A 16,291-nucleotide genomic window follows, 5' to 3' on the forward strand; every position below is an offset into this window, starting at 1 on the left:
TTATCAATCCGAAAACACCAGGCCTTAAATTTCCCATTTCACGAAAGTTTGAGGCGAAAATTATTTTTAGAAAATTGTAGGGGTTTAAGGGCCTTCCGAACAGATAATTTACGGAAACGATCCGTTGGGTGCCCCTGAGGAAACTTGGCTAGTAGGTTCAAGTTTTATCACAATTTCACTTGCCAGGATTAAATAACATGTCAACTGTGATATTGCAAACTGTTCAGTCCAAGGCTTACCTTAACAATCTTTACAAAATCGTCCTTCAGCCCCCATGCTGATGGAAGGCAGGATATCCTCAAAAACGTCTTTTCATCTAGTGACAAACGTTAATGAAAGTTTTACCACAGGAAACTTTAAGAAGTCTCTCAAAGATGACAGCAAAGTCTAGTCATTGTGTATCATAATTTTATATAAGGATGAAATATACTCTTAAATTCAGGGCTGTCAATAAGGCCCATGACCTGTCACAGCTGCCTTAATGGCTAGCTGAGTATGTTTGATAGGCCCTTGATGTTATGGGGATCTTGCCTGTAGTTGATGCAATTTACCCCAAAAAGAAACAAGTTTGTTATGGGTGTGAAGATCAAAGGTACAGTTAAACGATAACTAAATGACAGCCCTGGCATTTATGGAAACCAAAAATTAATACTACACGCAAGGGGTGGCGACTATCTGACAGTGTCTGGTAGGTTTAATGAAGGTGTAAAAACTTGTACAAACTACTGTCAGAAAGAGACCACTGATGTGTTATACACTTGTCATGTGTTAAGATACATGTACATGTTCTTTATAGTGAGGAATCATCGGACAACATCTTCAACTTACCATCCTCCATAGATTCAAGGTCACTGTCATCCAGACCTTGAGCATCCAAGTCACCTTTGCAGTTTGTCACTGTGTACTGCCACAGCATAGGCCATGCCTTCTCATACCCATCACACTTACTAATCAAACCGACCTCTATCATCACCTGACAAATGACAAACAATCTTGTTAGTGGGTGGCATCAAATCTTGGTATTCTCAGCTAATAGAAAGGCACAGAGGCTGTAATTTATAATAAGAAAAAAGTGTAGTGCGAGAAGATAACTCAGTCTTACGAACATTTTCATTGATACACAACACTTGAGTAAAAACTCCTGCGGGCATTTGGCAATTTACTCTTGTCAATCACATGCCCCTTATATGGTGCTATAGGGACGCCGCTCTTGTTTTCAAAAACATTGCTGCCACTGTGATAGCCTGTTTGTTCAACATGGTTGCTTGTTATTCTTCAATTTTAAGTTGGTGAGTGATATATTTGCTCATGCCGGGGGTTTAGCATTAGCATTATATTACGATTCCTGCATGTGGAGAAGACATTTGAAAAGAAAACTTGGAGAATCACAGAAATAATTCAACAGCCAACTGTGCAGCCCGGATGGGAAAAGCAAGACAAATGTATGGCAGTAGGTCACAAAAGAAAAGCAAAAATCGGCATAAGTACACAAACATATATTGTGGGAGTTTCTATTCCGGGGTCGCATATCAATGAAAATGGTGGTACATGTAGCTGTGGATTTGAATACTTATCAAATAGAAGGCCACACTACTGGCCCCACTTACAACACAAGATTTTTTTGTTCGATGTTCCGGACTATTTAACTGCAAATGTCAGCAACAAATCACTTTAAACAATCATTTACCTTTCCCAAATTTCCAGTTGTTTTAAAATCCTCTCTTAGTATTGTTTTCTTTCCTAGTTTTAGGTTACTTGCCTAGGAGAGCTTTATGTGTTTTCAGATTAGAGCACACTTTTAATGTATACTAACCTGAGTGTAGTTCTTGAAACCAGGGTATTCTTCGAGTGCCTTCTTTACAGTTCCTTTCCCAGATAAGCTTTGTATCCACTTCCGCCGTTTCTCCAAAGATACTGTTAATAGGCTTTTTATCCTTTTTTCGTCTGTTTTTTTTGCCTTCATTCCTATCTTCAACTGGTCATCGTGGCCCTGCTGTGTTTATTCCGTTTCCTGATTCTTTTTCTTGCGGGGCTTTTCTTCAGGCTTCCTGTTGTAGAAAGCCTTTTGCAGTTTTACTTTAACTGTGTTCTGTAACAAAACACAAAATAAACAATGCTTGTAGTTAATCAGAATATAAATAAATTCATATACAGCGCATGAATATATTTTTTCACTGGAATGATTTACACCAAGGGAGGTAAACATAGAGATTTTGATTCACATGAGTAATAAACAAGAGTGAGACTCTGTGTCTATTGGGTTGTTCCAGAAAAAATCCACACCTCCCCGACGAATGGGATTCTGGAAATTCTCGCGGGAGGGGGATCAAAGACTCTGGAATTCCAGGCGGGGAGGGGGGTCTTGTGCTTCAGGAAATCCAGGTGAGAGGGGGGTTAAAAAACGACCCCATCCGTCGGGGGTGTGTGGATTTTTTCTGGAATAACCCATTTTAGAAATTCCAATCTTTGCCATGGCAAAGTACAACAACAAAAAATGCAACAACAAAGAATCTTTTGAATATTGTTACCGATTAAAGTACTAACCCATTGCTTGAAGGCAGATCTATTTATGGAGGGAATTGGATCCTTCAATTCCGGAACCAGTGCTATTATTTTTTTAGCACAAAGCTCAAACTCGCTCTTAGTTGGCCTATCCCGGCCAACTGTTGCTTGGAGGATGATGAGAGAATGACTTATCATGTCATTCTCTGCTTTGTTGGTTAATGCTTCCCCCTTTATTCGACATCCTTTCACCGAGGAAGGAACAACCAAGTTGAGCTTCTGTGAGAGTGATTTCAGACTGTCAGAGCTAGCACTTGGCACCGATGAAGCTAAAGAGGTGTCTTCAGCACCAAGAGCATTTTGTGTTGGCTGAAACCAAATACAATGTGGTGACCTAATGTAGTCAATACGACTAGTAATTTTGCCTTGACAGCACAACAACCTAACTATTTATGAAAACAACAAAAAAGTAACAAGGAAATGGCCACTATGTTCAAGCAAACAGTTAGTGGAGGTGCAAATGAATGCAGCCAATCAAACTGAACTAAATGACTATATAGAAAATTATCACAAGAGAACATTTTCTTTAGAATGACACAATTTACACACCTGAATTATTTGGGAAATATTAGTATGCAGCAGAGCTATAATGTATGAATGTACTCACAATTATTGCCCTGGCAATCCTTGATGCTTTTCCTTTTCCTGTTGAACATGGACTCTAAAGTAGAAAATAATAGCAAATGAAAAAAAAATATATATATATATATTAATAATAATACATTTATATAGCGCCCTTCTACAAGATTCAAAGGCGCCGCTTACAACTGTAAAACATAAAAGAAGTAAAATAACTAAAAATATTACAAGTTAAAAGCTCGAATAAAAAGAAGTGCTTGACGTTTGCGCTTGAAAATGTCCACAGTGCAACTTGTCTTAATATCCTCTGGCAGAAGATTCCACAGATCCGGTGCTGCTACTGAAAAGGCCCGTTTTCCTTAGATACACTGCAAAAAAAGCTATATATAAAACTACTGCTGTGAGGTTATGAATAAAAATTCAATGAATAAATGCTAGTACTCACGGGTGTTGTGGCAAGTCGTGGTGCTTTTTCACTAGGTAGTGTCTGAGGCAATGGGCTGGATGAACGCTAAACAATAAAAAATCATAAGTAGCTTGTTTGTCTTAATTGATATTTCAATAAAAAATTACAGTTGTTTGTACTTTGTGAAAGATCAAAGTAGTTGTAGAGATCTGTAAATAACAAGAAATCAGTCGCAACTTCACATTTGTATTCCCTATTAAAATGATAATAAATTTATATTCACTCTGCAACATGATTTAAATTGTTGTTTTAAATACTTTACATAATTCATAATTAAAAGTAGTACCAAGCATAATGTTATTGCAAGTGGCTCAGACATAAATGGTGCCTCTACATTTGGTTTATACTTCCTGGGGAAAGAGAGGGCGAGGAGATGCAAGTAATAGGAGCTTATCTAAAAACGGATATTTAGCATGCCCTTTACCTTTTTGGCCCGTTTTATGGTCATGCTGACTGATGACGACAGCCCGGAGACCTGATAGTGGAATCATCTACAAAGCAACAGACAGTTATATATATTAGTCCTCAAAAACAGGCGTGGTTGATAGCAACATGTAGATATTAACATTATGACATTATTTCAGATGACCAGCATTCATGGTCTAGTAAACAAGCAACTCCAGCCAGACTAATTGTACATAAAAAGAATGGCCCATAATATAATAATGTTGTAACCCTTTAAGGTACCTCTAATTCTTCTTCTTCTTCCACCACTTCTACTCCATTTTCAAAGCTTTGATCAATAGGTTTTACAATGACTTTTCCAGACATCTTAAAAAGAAAATGTAACTTGGTGAGCAGAAAATTGACAGAAAGAGACCAAAGTTTACAAGGCAACATGAAAGACAAAGAAGATTTGATCCTTTGGGAAATGTCTATCTTCATGTAAGTCCTAAGCATAAAATGACTTAATAGAAATACCAACTTTCTGGTTCCTAAATGTACAATTTTTGCTACAGCTGATAAAAAAAATCAACAGATTTTGCATTATGCAAAATCTGTTAAATTTCACAGGGAACAATCATGCCAGACACAGAGCCATAGAAAAGGTGAGAGATAAAATTTCCATGTTGTGGATGAAACAAAGACTGATAAAATAATAGCAAACATACCACACTTGCTATCCAATCCCTCAATTGTTTCCGCAAAAGAAACTGAGGGATTAAATCCTTGAGGTCTCGGTCTGGAAGGGTTTGGAAATCTTCACCAGAAATATTGCTATCTGAACAACAACACAAGCAATAATCAAACTTTAGTTATTGTTTCAATGTCAAGCATCTAGCATGTCACAAGTTTTAAAACTAACTACTGATATAAGATTTCCTTTCATCAAATTTACAGTTACTAGAGAGGATGCAGTCAAAGTGAAAAACTCTCAGCATAATTAAAATAGTACAAGAAAAAAATTAATACACCTACATGTACCAAAATTTGACCAGCCACATGCAGTAAGTTAATGAAAGCAAAAGAAAAAAAATTTACTACCCCAGTGCACAAGAAAGTACAGAGGACAAAAGTAAAAATCTACTCACCATGCTTTGCGAGTTCATTAGAATTACATAATTAAGCTACACTAATTTATGCGGGCAAGAAAGGCGCGAACATGTCATTTCAATAACAGATTTTCTCCATCGAATCCCCGAATTCTGCAGGCTTAAGATATTTTAAACGCAACAATTAAGCGGCAAAATACTTTCCGCCCGTGCAGGTTTATGCCATTGTCTTAAGAACAGATTAATTTTTTCTTAACAAGACGATATTTGTCTTGTACAAAATTGGCGCCAAAAGTTGTGTATTCACTCACCGCAAATGATCTCAATTATTTCCTCTTGGACTTGGTTTTTCCGAAGCCATCGGCCCAAGTCAGTGAGGATGATTTGGTATTAACGCCGTGTTGAACTCGTCTGGGATCAATAGGTCAGACATTATGCAAATTGAACCGAAAAAGAAAGCGATGACCAAGCAACCGTGAAATAATTCAGGCGTTCCAAGGAGACACTGATTTGAGAGAGGCTTGGGTTTGAATGTCCCGGATTACTTTTCATGAGGTCATACATGAACCCTCTTCCGTCACGTGCACAAATGAAAGAAAAATGGCGCGACTTTCCCGGGGACTTTGAACTTGCACGCTCTGTGCATTTGCTTGCCTTTTTTTAAAAGATCTTCTGACTCATTTAAACTCAGAACACCGTGAAGACAATGGGTTTCGCCGAACATGTGGCCTGCCAGATTGCACCACGGACAAAGAATACACATCGGCAAATTCACTTGTGAAACACGTACGAACCAAGCACGGCTCTCTTCTGTCATGTACCTGGGAAGATGTTTTTCCAGAAGTGACTCAAGGTAGTTAAGGATATTTTAAAATCTACTTAATCGTAAAATAAATTGTACCTTGTTGTGGTTAAAAAGAAGCCCCTTGGCGTTTGCTTTCGTATTATTGCTTTTTTTTCCGGAAAAAGGGGGGGGGGGATGCAGGAGAAGGGGAAAGAGGGATAACTTCAAAATCATTTCCCTTAAGTAGGAGGCAAAGTTTTGTTTTGGACCCAAACTCTTTGGTTCTGGTAATTATTACTTTTTTGGTTCTAATAATGAAATTCTACATTTCAGATTCCGATCCTTATTCACAGCTTGGGAGTGACTCTCTTGAGGAACATTTCATACTTGAGCAGTTAGCATCTGAGAATGGCTCTGGAAGTGATGATGGTAGTTTGGGTTGCAGTTTTGGCAATGATGAAGCTGAGGGTTTTGATCTTAGTTTTTCAGATTCTGAAGAGGAGAAAGAGCCTGAACCCCTACCCATTTTGGAAGTTTTGAACAGGTTCTGCCTAAAAGTTAAAGAGGAAGCCATGATAAGTAATAAAGCTGTGGAGAGAATTAGGAGTGTCACCATCTCCCTTTAAAAGACTGCCTCCCAACAGAGCAAAGCTCAGGGCACAAAAATCCTTCAAGACAATGGTATTGATCCAACCAACATTTCAGAGTTACAGGATACATTTTTGCCAGCTTCATGGGAGCATGGATCCTGTGATCTTAATGATTATGGTGACTATTCAAGCCACTTCACTAATAATGCCCCGAGGGAAGTTGTGCTTGGACAGCAAAGAGAATGGAAACGATTAAAAAGTGGCAAAAGAAGGGTTGCTTTAATTCCTGAAAGGTTCTATTATGTTTCCCTTCTAGCATCCTTAGAGGTTTTGCTAAACAATCAGAATATTTTAGATATGGTTGCACACCCTAAAGTCAGTGAACTTGGTAGCTCCCTATTGTGCGATTTCAATGATGGAACAATAGTGCAAAGTCATTATTCGCCACGGATCCACAAAGTTTGAAAATTATACTTTACTATGATGATGTGGAGATAACCAATGAGCACACAAAGAGAAAGCATAAGCTTGCAATGTTTTACTTTCAGCTAGCCAATTTGTACCCAGAGTTAAAATCAATTAACCTTGTGGCTATTGTGGAATACCGATACCTAAAAAAGCATGGAATGGATAAAATTTTAGCTCCTTTTATTGAAGACCTAAAAAGGCTTGGACGTGATACTGGTGTTGACTTTAAGGTTCATGGTGGAGTTGTGCGCCCTAAGAGGTGCATTGCTGGCCGTTATAGCAGACACGCCAGCCAGCCAGTTACTAAGAAGGATACAAGGAGTCGGTTGGCGGGGCAAAAAGGAAGTGTCGTCATTGCATGACAGACTTTGATGAAATGCAACAGAATTTTGTGGAAGAAGACTTTCTGTTACGATCTAAAGAACTTCGTGACTACCATCTTAGCAATATCGAGCAAAGTGAAGACCTCTACCAACATTTCCCAAAAGAGTATCGTATTAACAAGAGGAGCATACTTCTGGATGCTCCCTATTTTGATGTGACTGAACACTTACCTCAAGATGTGATGCATGTAATCATTTGAGGGATCCTTGTCAAGGACATTATATTTTGTTGTTCATTATTTTTTAAATAACAAGATATGCTCTTTAAATGAAATCAACATGTTTATTTTAAACTTTCCATATGGGTACTCAGAACTAAAAGATAAGCCAGTAGCAATAACTCTTGAAGACCTGAAAACCCCTTCAGACAACCTTGGGCAAACCGCAGCCCAAATATGGCTTCTAAGTCGTGTATTTGTTTTTTTTGGGGAGGAGTATGCCCACCTTTGCCCAGCTGTATGGAGGGTGTTAATGACAAGCCTAGAAATAACTGCTATTTGTTTGAGTAGAAAAATAAGTATTAATATTCTTGGTTACCTTAAGGGGCTAATCAAGGAACATTTACAGCTTTTCAGAGACATTATTGGAGAAAATATCACTCCAAAGCAACATTATTTAGTTCATGTACCAAGCCAAATACTGAAATTTGGGCCACTGGTAAGAGCATGGGCTATGCGATTTGAAGCTAAACACCAGCAATTCAAGAAAATCCCTAAAATTACCAAGAACTTTAAAAATCTTCCGAAGACATTACCTGAAAGGCATCAAAATGGAGTCCTTGCTGATTCACTTCCATTGTCAGGAGATAAGGCTGTATCAGCTAATGATCATCCTCTCTTTCGGAAGGAATTATTAGTTGCAAAGGATTCCACATATACAAAACTACTTGTTGGAGTTGAAAGAGGTGAAGCTAAAAGGTACATTTCTAGGTTCTCTCCAAATGTTGAAGAATTTACATCAGAATTACCATTGTATCAAGCAGCATCGGTGACAATCCACGGGACATGCTTTAAACAAGATCGCAATACTATCTTGCTGGCAGAACTTAAGGATTCAAACCCAGTATTTGGATCAATAGAGAAGATATGGCTCTTTGGCACATATGTTTCTTTTGGTCTTAAACTTTATGACACTGTTGACTTTGCTGCTAATCTGAATGCCTATCGAATCAAGGAGGAATTACTTCCAGGTGGCCTGTTAATCATTGAAGCACAACATCTTCTGTTACCTTCAGTTATGCATATCTATAATCATAATGGAAACCAGTACATTTGTCCCAGGGAGGACCTAAATGCCCTAGAAGATTGACAAATTACAAATGTGTGAAATGTTAGCTGTAGCCCAATTTCGATATGTGTTAGGCTGGGATTTTGTTGTATCGAAATTTGCCTCTTAATAGATTGTTTCCTTGATATGATGTAAAGCTGATTTTCACGAATTGCATGGAAACTTAAAATAATTATTTTGAAGTTAAAGTTGTTGTTTTGCAAGGTTTAAATACTAATTATTTTATCATTTAACGGTGAAAGTTAATGTTACTTGGGGATTATACCAATATTAATCTTGAAATTACTATTGGATTATTATTTTGAAGTTAAGCGGTTACTACCAACCTTCGCAGGTGCCTTTGGGAAAACATTCAAACACAGGCATGTTTATCAAGGATAATATGTACATTATTTTTGTAAAATTTAGATTAATTAATGACAATCTCAGATATTGAGACTAGATTTAATGGGACTTTTCATTCTAGGCAGACTGGAGTTTTAAATATTAAACTGTTCTTGTAGTTGTTGTGGTTGTTGAACACAAGTATGTTATTTTTGCTGTCTCTAGACTGTGTACCCCTCAGTTAATAATGTCATGTTGGCCAATATTTTTAATAAATAAATAATTCCACCACAGTAACAGCCTTAAGAGCGGCTTCCCACGAATATCGACCGAAATCAACTTTTGGTGGCACAAGTCAAAAAATCGATTTCGCTCATATTTTGCTCATAGGTAGGCCCTAGTAAGAAACAAAACGGGCTGTAGTTAGTTTTTCCAAATACGGCTTCCTTGCGCGTAAACATGCGAAAAACGATTTTCAGTTCAGTTGAGCCAAAATTCGCTTCCCGCCGGACGGAATTTTCCTTAACTTTGGCCGGCCGCGTATCAATCCACAGTCTGTCACGGATCTTGAAATAACATCTATTGTTTTTCTAGGTCTTCTTCTTCTGTTCCACAGAAAAACATTCAAAACTTAAAGTTACTTTTATGCCCGAAACTGATCTAGAACAACATGCTATAAATGCAAATTTTTAACAACCAATTTTTCGAACTTAAATACCGGCAATTTTACCCATGGGCGATAACTTAGATTATCATAAAATGACTTTCTATGGCTTCACTGTGTACTTATCAATCATAATATCAAAACAAAGGTTTGGGTAAATTATTTTAAGTGACTCGCACGGCTTCGAATTTATTACCTACCCTGGCACTCGCATTGTAAACAATGGCGTGACGTAGCCGGTGACCGCGAACTACGAAAGCCAAAAGAGATTCAAAAACGTGCATCATTTTGAGAATTTAAGGTACGGAAACTAAGCTGATACCTTAATTAACAATCCAACATAAGATTTGGGCATTTTCTTCATCTATTCGCGCTCGATGTGTCGACGACGAGTTCATTTTTTAGTATTTCATGATCATTTCATGCACGTTTTAACAAGAATTTAGCATTGAATTCTTCATTAATCCGCACTGGGGTTGTTTCTGTACTCTTATCCTCTGAATCAAGAGAACTTTGACAAAACAATCCAGTTTACGAATTAATAAACATTTCTATATTTTTCTAATAAACAACTCGCAAGCTACACGGTTGCGTGACAACCATGAACCGGAAGTGCCACCATAAAGATTTGTATGTTTCAACGTCTTCTCCTCCCATGATGATTTGAAATTGGGGATAAAGACGATTTTAAGTGGCTAGTTTTCGTAACTTATGTCCGTTTGCTTCCATACTTTCGCACACAAAATAAATACCCAGAAACGAGCAAATTATATTCGAAGTCCAACAAAGCATTTTAAATGCCGTCAAATTTGGTCGGTATGTTAATTGTCCCCCTTAACTCATCCACACCTGATAAAGAAGAAACGACTTCTTTCTGGAGAGAAACGAAAAAGAACTAAAACAGAACATTGTGTCAACAATTATTTTTAAGTCACGAAGTAGCAACAAGTACATGCTACGGCTCCTATACATTTGGTATTTCTGGGCGTTTTCCATTTACCAAGATACTCCGGAAATTCCGGAACATGCTTGTTTTGGTTCGTTCCACTGAAAAATTTTCCGGAAAGAATGGAACTTGTGAAAAGGTAGTCCCCGTTTTCCCGTTGGAAACTTTTCCGATGGAACTGCGTGTTCCATTTATGAGTTTCACAAGGTTTGACCAGTTCCAGGCCGTTCACGACCACATCTTCGGTAAGGAAATATGGCGGCTTCTTCTACTCCCTCGGTGACTTTTCTATCCTCGAGTAGTACTTTATACGAACGTTCGGTGTGTCATGGCCTCGCTCCAGATTTTCAAACGTTAATTAATCACAACTGTGCCATGTATGTCTGTGGTAAGTAGTATTTATCGAAGAAAAAATTACATCTCACCCTTGGGTTCTTTGAGTGTTCCGATTATTTCCCGCCTTGAAGCCTAAAATTTTGCATCTGTAATTAAACAAGGTCTTTTGTCATTCACCCTTTCACAGCAGCTGTTTCAAGTGCGTGTCGTTGATCATGAGGAGCTCTTCCTGTGGCTTGTACTTCTCTGCACTGAGCTTGAATGGTCCCTCAAATCATCCTGGAGTGGCTTTTAAATAAATTCATCAATCGTATAAGCTTATCTATATCGCGGCAAAATATTTTCATAAAAACCTTGATTTTGGTGAAGATCGCGTCTCATATAGGTTGCAATCGTCGCCAGGATAGGAATGTCATCATCATTTTTTGAATTCACGAGACTCTCTTCTTCCAAAGACCGACTCTACAATTTCGTTTAACCACAACAATTGTGCATTCTTGGTGCGGAATACATCGGACGGAGAAGGAAATGGATGGAACACGTGTTAAATGGAACACGTTCTTCACCGATAAACATTTCCCACCGAAATTCTCGGAATTTTCCGGAATCTTTTGTTAAATGGAAAACGCCAGCTGTGTCTACCTTCTCTCCTATTTATCCAGGAATACCGTAAACTGCCTCTTATAAGCCCTGGGGCCCGTTTCTCGAAAGTCCCAGTAACCTACCGGGCCCGATAAGTGTCTTTTGTGATAAATGTTTCTCAACAGATAAGCCCAAATCGTCATCGTCTTGATGTTTCCTGGCGTTGAAAACGTGGCCCAATGGGCAAAGCTGAACCTCGTTCCCTACATCTTTCCATAACAGGACTTGTGCTGGTCAATATTCTTTGTACAGGACAGCAGAGGTACTATCTCTCTGGACCTTGTTCTGTCTGCGATCCGAAACGAACATGGCCCACCAACTATCGACGTAAACGAACAGCAAACTTCCATGCTCGCCGTTTTGTTTACAGTTCCTTACTGTTTCTCTGGTGTAATAATAATTCAATTTATTCATTAGGACGTTCAAAAATCTAATTAGTTAATTACGTTCATCTTCACATAAAGAATATTTTAGGATCAAAAAGCGCAGCAAAATAACATTATTAATAACACGAGTATTGACTACTATCTTGGTTTCATTAAATTTGTTACGGCGTTTATTGTTATAACTTTTTCCCTTAGAAACGTTCAGAATTCTGTCTTCTTTTTTTGGTTGTTGTTGTCGTTGAGTGTGCGTGTGCTTTCTTTTGCAAATTTTTAGTCAGTCAGTTTTTGCATAATCACGAGCTCTCATTTTTAGATGCATGAATATTGGAAAACTCTATAGACGATGTTTTTAAAAACGGAGATGGACCCTTTATGCTATTTCTCTTCCTTTTCTTTATTTACAGAGATCTAAAAAACTCGCTCATGATCAACGGACGAGTAAAACAAACAGTACTTCGAACGTATATTTCACGCAAACGATGCAGTTTAACATAACAGTCGAAACTTTTAATCAGGTTAATGTAGTTCAAATCTGCTGCGTTTTACCTATTTCTAGTTTAATTTATTCCTGTCAGTGATAAAGAAAGATGAAAATAAATTTTCCAATTATTTGTTTTAACACAATAACATTACACAATAACGAACTGGACTCCACATCAGAGCGAACGGATACTCTGAAATATCCATCTATGAAACGCAGCCGAAATATATATTTGTCCGTAACCCTACCAAACTTTCGATCCAAAGATTTTTCAACTGCGAATGAAAAATGCTTCCTTTTAAATGTCGCTTCATTTTTTTCTAAAAGGATAAAATATTTATACCCGTGACAGTGTGTCACGCCATCTTATTTACGCTTCGATCCGGCAAATCTCAAGAAAATGCTGATAAATCTGAAGCCTAGCGGGTCATTTATTTTCATTTACCCAGAGTTTTGTTTTTATATTATGATCAATAGGTATACAGTGAAGCCATAGAAAGTCATTATAGGGAAATCTAAGTTATCGCCCATAGGTAAAATTGGCAATGTTTTAGTGCTAAAATGTGGTTGCTGAAAATTTGCATTTATAGCATGCTTTTCTAAACCTATTTCGGACGTAAAGGTAACTTAGGTTTTAAATGTTTTTCCGTGAAACAGAAGAAGAAGACGACCTAATAGAGCAATAAATGCCATTTGAAGGTCAGTAAGTGTGTGTTGATTGATACGCGAGCCATCGAAAGTTAAGCGAAATTCCATCCCGCCGAAAGCGGACTTTTGAGCTCAACTGAGACAAAATCGTTTTTCACATAATTACGCGAAAGGAAGCGGTATTTGGAAAAACTAACTACAGCTCAGTTTGTTTCTCACTAGGGACTACCTATGAGCAAAATATGAACGAAATCGATTTTTTGACTTGTGCCACCACTTGGTCGATCTTTGTGGAAAGTCGCTCTTAAATATCATACAAGATGTGATTTATCGTTCATAGGAAAGAAATCGAATGAAATCTTACAATAGAAGAAGGCGGAGATGCAACTCTCAAAACACTGTTCTATTAATTTTTATTTTGGATTTAAAGAGATACAGATGTATTTTTTGTGAAACAGAAAGAGGATTGACACTTTCAAAATTACATCAGCTCTCCTTTGGAGTGCCTCTAAACTATCATGGTATTTCCCTGCAAAACTGTTTTAACAGTATTAAGAAGAATAATGCAATTATCTCAAATAACACAATATATATTTTCTTCAAATAAGAAACAGAATCAGTATTCTTGAAAATGAAATTTATATAACACTGGCTCCCAATAACATAGTTCTTGAAAAATGAATATTTTTCCCCTGCATTTTACATGATCGCATTTTGGTATTAACATTAACAGTTTAATACCTATTGCCTGTTTTCATGCTAGAGGATGCATTATCCGTCCAGAAGGATAATGCGTCCTAGGCGCGGCTTTTATACTTAAGACGCATTATCTGTCTCGACGACCTAGGGGAAACATTTGTACTTCATCTGCAAGTTATGCATCATTAGTATAAAGACGGGCACAATACGCATTATCCTTCTAGAGGAATTATCCTTTGAGATTTGTCTTGAACGATGCACTACGAGAGTTACTTCTCCTAGACGCATAACATGTCTTGTGCCCGTCTTCTACTAAAGATGTATAACCAGACAAACTGCAAATGTATTAGCCCAAGTTTTCTTTGCAGTAATGCCCATGGTCATGGGCAGACCAAGGTGGCTCTGCACACTAGTTTTCAAGAATATTTTTCATTTAAAAAAAAATATATATATATAACCTTGAAAACAACTGCACAAACTACGATTCTTGGAAAAGAAATTCACCCTTCCGTTATAAAGAATTTCAGTCTTTCAGAAGAATAGTCATCTTATACGAAGAATCCCGCTTAGTATTTTTCTTTTCAAAGGAATATAAATACTTGAAAAATAACTCCACAATGTATGATTCTTGGAAAAGAAATTCACCCTTCTGCTATAAAGAACTTAGTCTTATGTGAAGAACCTAAGTTCTTTGTAGGAAAATAGTCATTCTTAAGACAAGAACTCACGAAGAATCACACTTAGTATTTTTCTTTTCAGAAGAATATAAATTCTCGGAACAAACTGCACAATGTATGTTTCTTGGAAAACGAAACACCCTTCTGTTGTAAAGAATTTTAGTCTTATATGAAGAACTTAAATTCTTTGTAGAAGAATAGTCATTCTTAAGACGAGAACACACAAAGAATCACACTTTAGAGTGACCTAATACGCGCGCGATTTGAAATTGAATAACGGCTTCAGTAAAGACTCAGTATAAAAAGCTTGAAACACAGACGCACAAAAATTGACCTGAGAGATTTCCCTTATCGCCAGTTTGAGTACATCAAGTGCCATTTACAAGTGCTAGACTTACAATGTGAAAACGAAACTTTATAATTACCTTGAGTACGGCGTAAAAGGCCAGCGTACAAATAACAGCACTTTGCCATGAGCCATGATAAATGCCGTTCCGTTCGTTGTCTCTCGTCTCATCGAGGCCATACGTTAAGCTCATCAGCTTTTCCATCAAACAACATGACATTTTCCAGCATTTTTTCGAATGGAGTCAACACCAAAACGGAGCCGAATAAACCACTGAAACCAAGTCAGCTTGTCAACGACGAAAATATAATTTTGAACCACGCAATCCAAACCTGTCAAGAGTCCGGTTGTGCGTCGACATGGCACGTGATCTATGTAGAGTCACGTAGTTTGCACACAAACTCTTCAAATTGTCTCAAAAAAGATATTTGGGCCCACCAGTTATTTCAGTTTACTGGGTCTAGTGCTTTTTGCCAGTAAGACACGGCTATGGCCCTTTTATTTCAAAACTAAGGGGGAAAACAAAATGTCACAGAACCTTGTGTGACTCAAATACTGATACAAAGAACTCCCTGTTAACGTTAGGTGTACGTACCAGTTGTGGTCATTTTGGCGGTCAGATCGTTGCTATTACAAAGGCCATTCATTTACTTTTGTAGCGTGGTCGTTACGTTTTGACCCGCATTCTCATCAACTCAAGTAATACAATTTGAAGTTTCCAATAGCATGGAATTCAACGAAAAAGTGAAAGCGAAAGACAGAGATTATTTGAATTTAGACGGCCAGATTTGGGAATGAGCATGGACAGTGCATGGAGTAGCCTGCAGTGCAGGCGTTTTTCATGGGCGAGCGCTGAATAATAAATTTAGTTCGCGTATTTGAAGGAGGCTGAGGGGGAGCGGGGGGGCGGGGTGGGGGGCAGGAGATTTTTCCCTCCTCTCCCCCTCCCCCCTCCTTTATTTCTCAGCCAGTCGTCCTCTCCCTTAGGGTCACTTTTGACTCGCTCCAGCCCTCTCGCCCTTCCTCGCCCAAGATGACAGCAACGAAGGATTATTCAGCGTTCCCGCTCCAAAAATACGCCTGCATTGCAGGCTATGCATGGAGCCGTCATGTACGTGCAGACTAGTGATAGCAGCGTTCAAGATTCAAGTCCGTTACGAACGGGAGAAATGGCTATGTTTCTTCTGGTATGTATAACTTTTCAAGTTGAAAAGAGTATTCAGTTGTGTTTGCTATACTTTAAACAGCTTCAAATAGATTCAAAATACTTGGATGTATATGGCCCGGGGGGGGGGGGTACTCCCCTATATAAGGTATATAGGTATGTGCCGCCCCAAAGGGTATGGTTTTTGAGCCGTTTTGGTCTGAAAACGGGTATACTACTGATTTTGACAATTACGGTCTGAAATCGGGTCGGGTTTTTGGAGCGGGGAACATTTACGAAAGCTTACAAACATATTTTTCTTCTCAGTACGTAACTGGAACGACTAACTGATAGCGAGAAAAAGAAATAGATAAACTATGTCATTC

At 38.1% G+C, this 16,291-nt stretch overlaps 2 protein-coding genes across 8 annotated transcripts in view; one reads left to right on the forward strand and one right to left on the reverse strand.

Moving 5' to 3' along the window:
• Positions 1-6,015, reverse strand: part of LOC146451630 (uncharacterized) — a 46,181-nt gene extending 40,166 nt beyond the window's left edge. For 3 of the 7 annotated variants that reach the window (XM_085098696.1, XM_085098697.1, XM_085098695.1), the window contains exons 1-4: positions 2,545-2,681; positions 1,814-2,089; positions 829-973; positions 240-316 (exon numbers count right to left, since the gene is read on the reverse strand). In XM_085098696.1, coding sequence (XP_084954822.1) covers positions 240-316; positions 829-973; positions 1,814-1,963 — 372 coding nt within the window. In that variant the 5' untranslated portion in view covers positions 1,964-2,089; positions 2,545-2,681. Of the gene's footprint in view, positions 1-239; positions 317-828; positions 974-1,813; positions 2,090-2,544; positions 2,872-3,169; positions 3,224-3,586; positions 3,653-4,031; positions 4,084-4,294; positions 4,379-4,719 lie in introns of those variants that run through there. The other 4 variants (XM_085098691.1, XM_085098693.1, XM_085098690.1 and 1 more) reach the window with 4 other exon arrangements.
• Positions 6,016-6,153: 138 nt separating this feature from the next.
• Positions 6,154-16,037, forward strand: LOC146451635 (uncharacterized). The gene has a single exon (XM_085098688.1). The coding sequence runs from the start codon at positions 7,605-7,607 to the stop codon at positions 8,631-8,633; it is 1,029 nt and encodes a 342-aa protein (XP_084954814.1). The 5' UTR covers positions 6,154-7,604; the 3' UTR covers positions 8,634-16,037.
• Positions 16,038-16,291: the final 254 nt, after the last annotated feature.

The sequence above is a fragment of the Pavona decussata genome, unplaced genomic scaffold (assembly GCF_977016875.1).
Source record: "Pavona decussata unplaced genomic scaffold, jaPavDecu1.1 SCAFFOLD_386, whole genome shotgun sequence".
Lineage (NCBI taxonomy): Eukaryota > Metazoa > Cnidaria > Anthozoa > Scleractinia > Agariciidae > Pavona > Pavona decussata.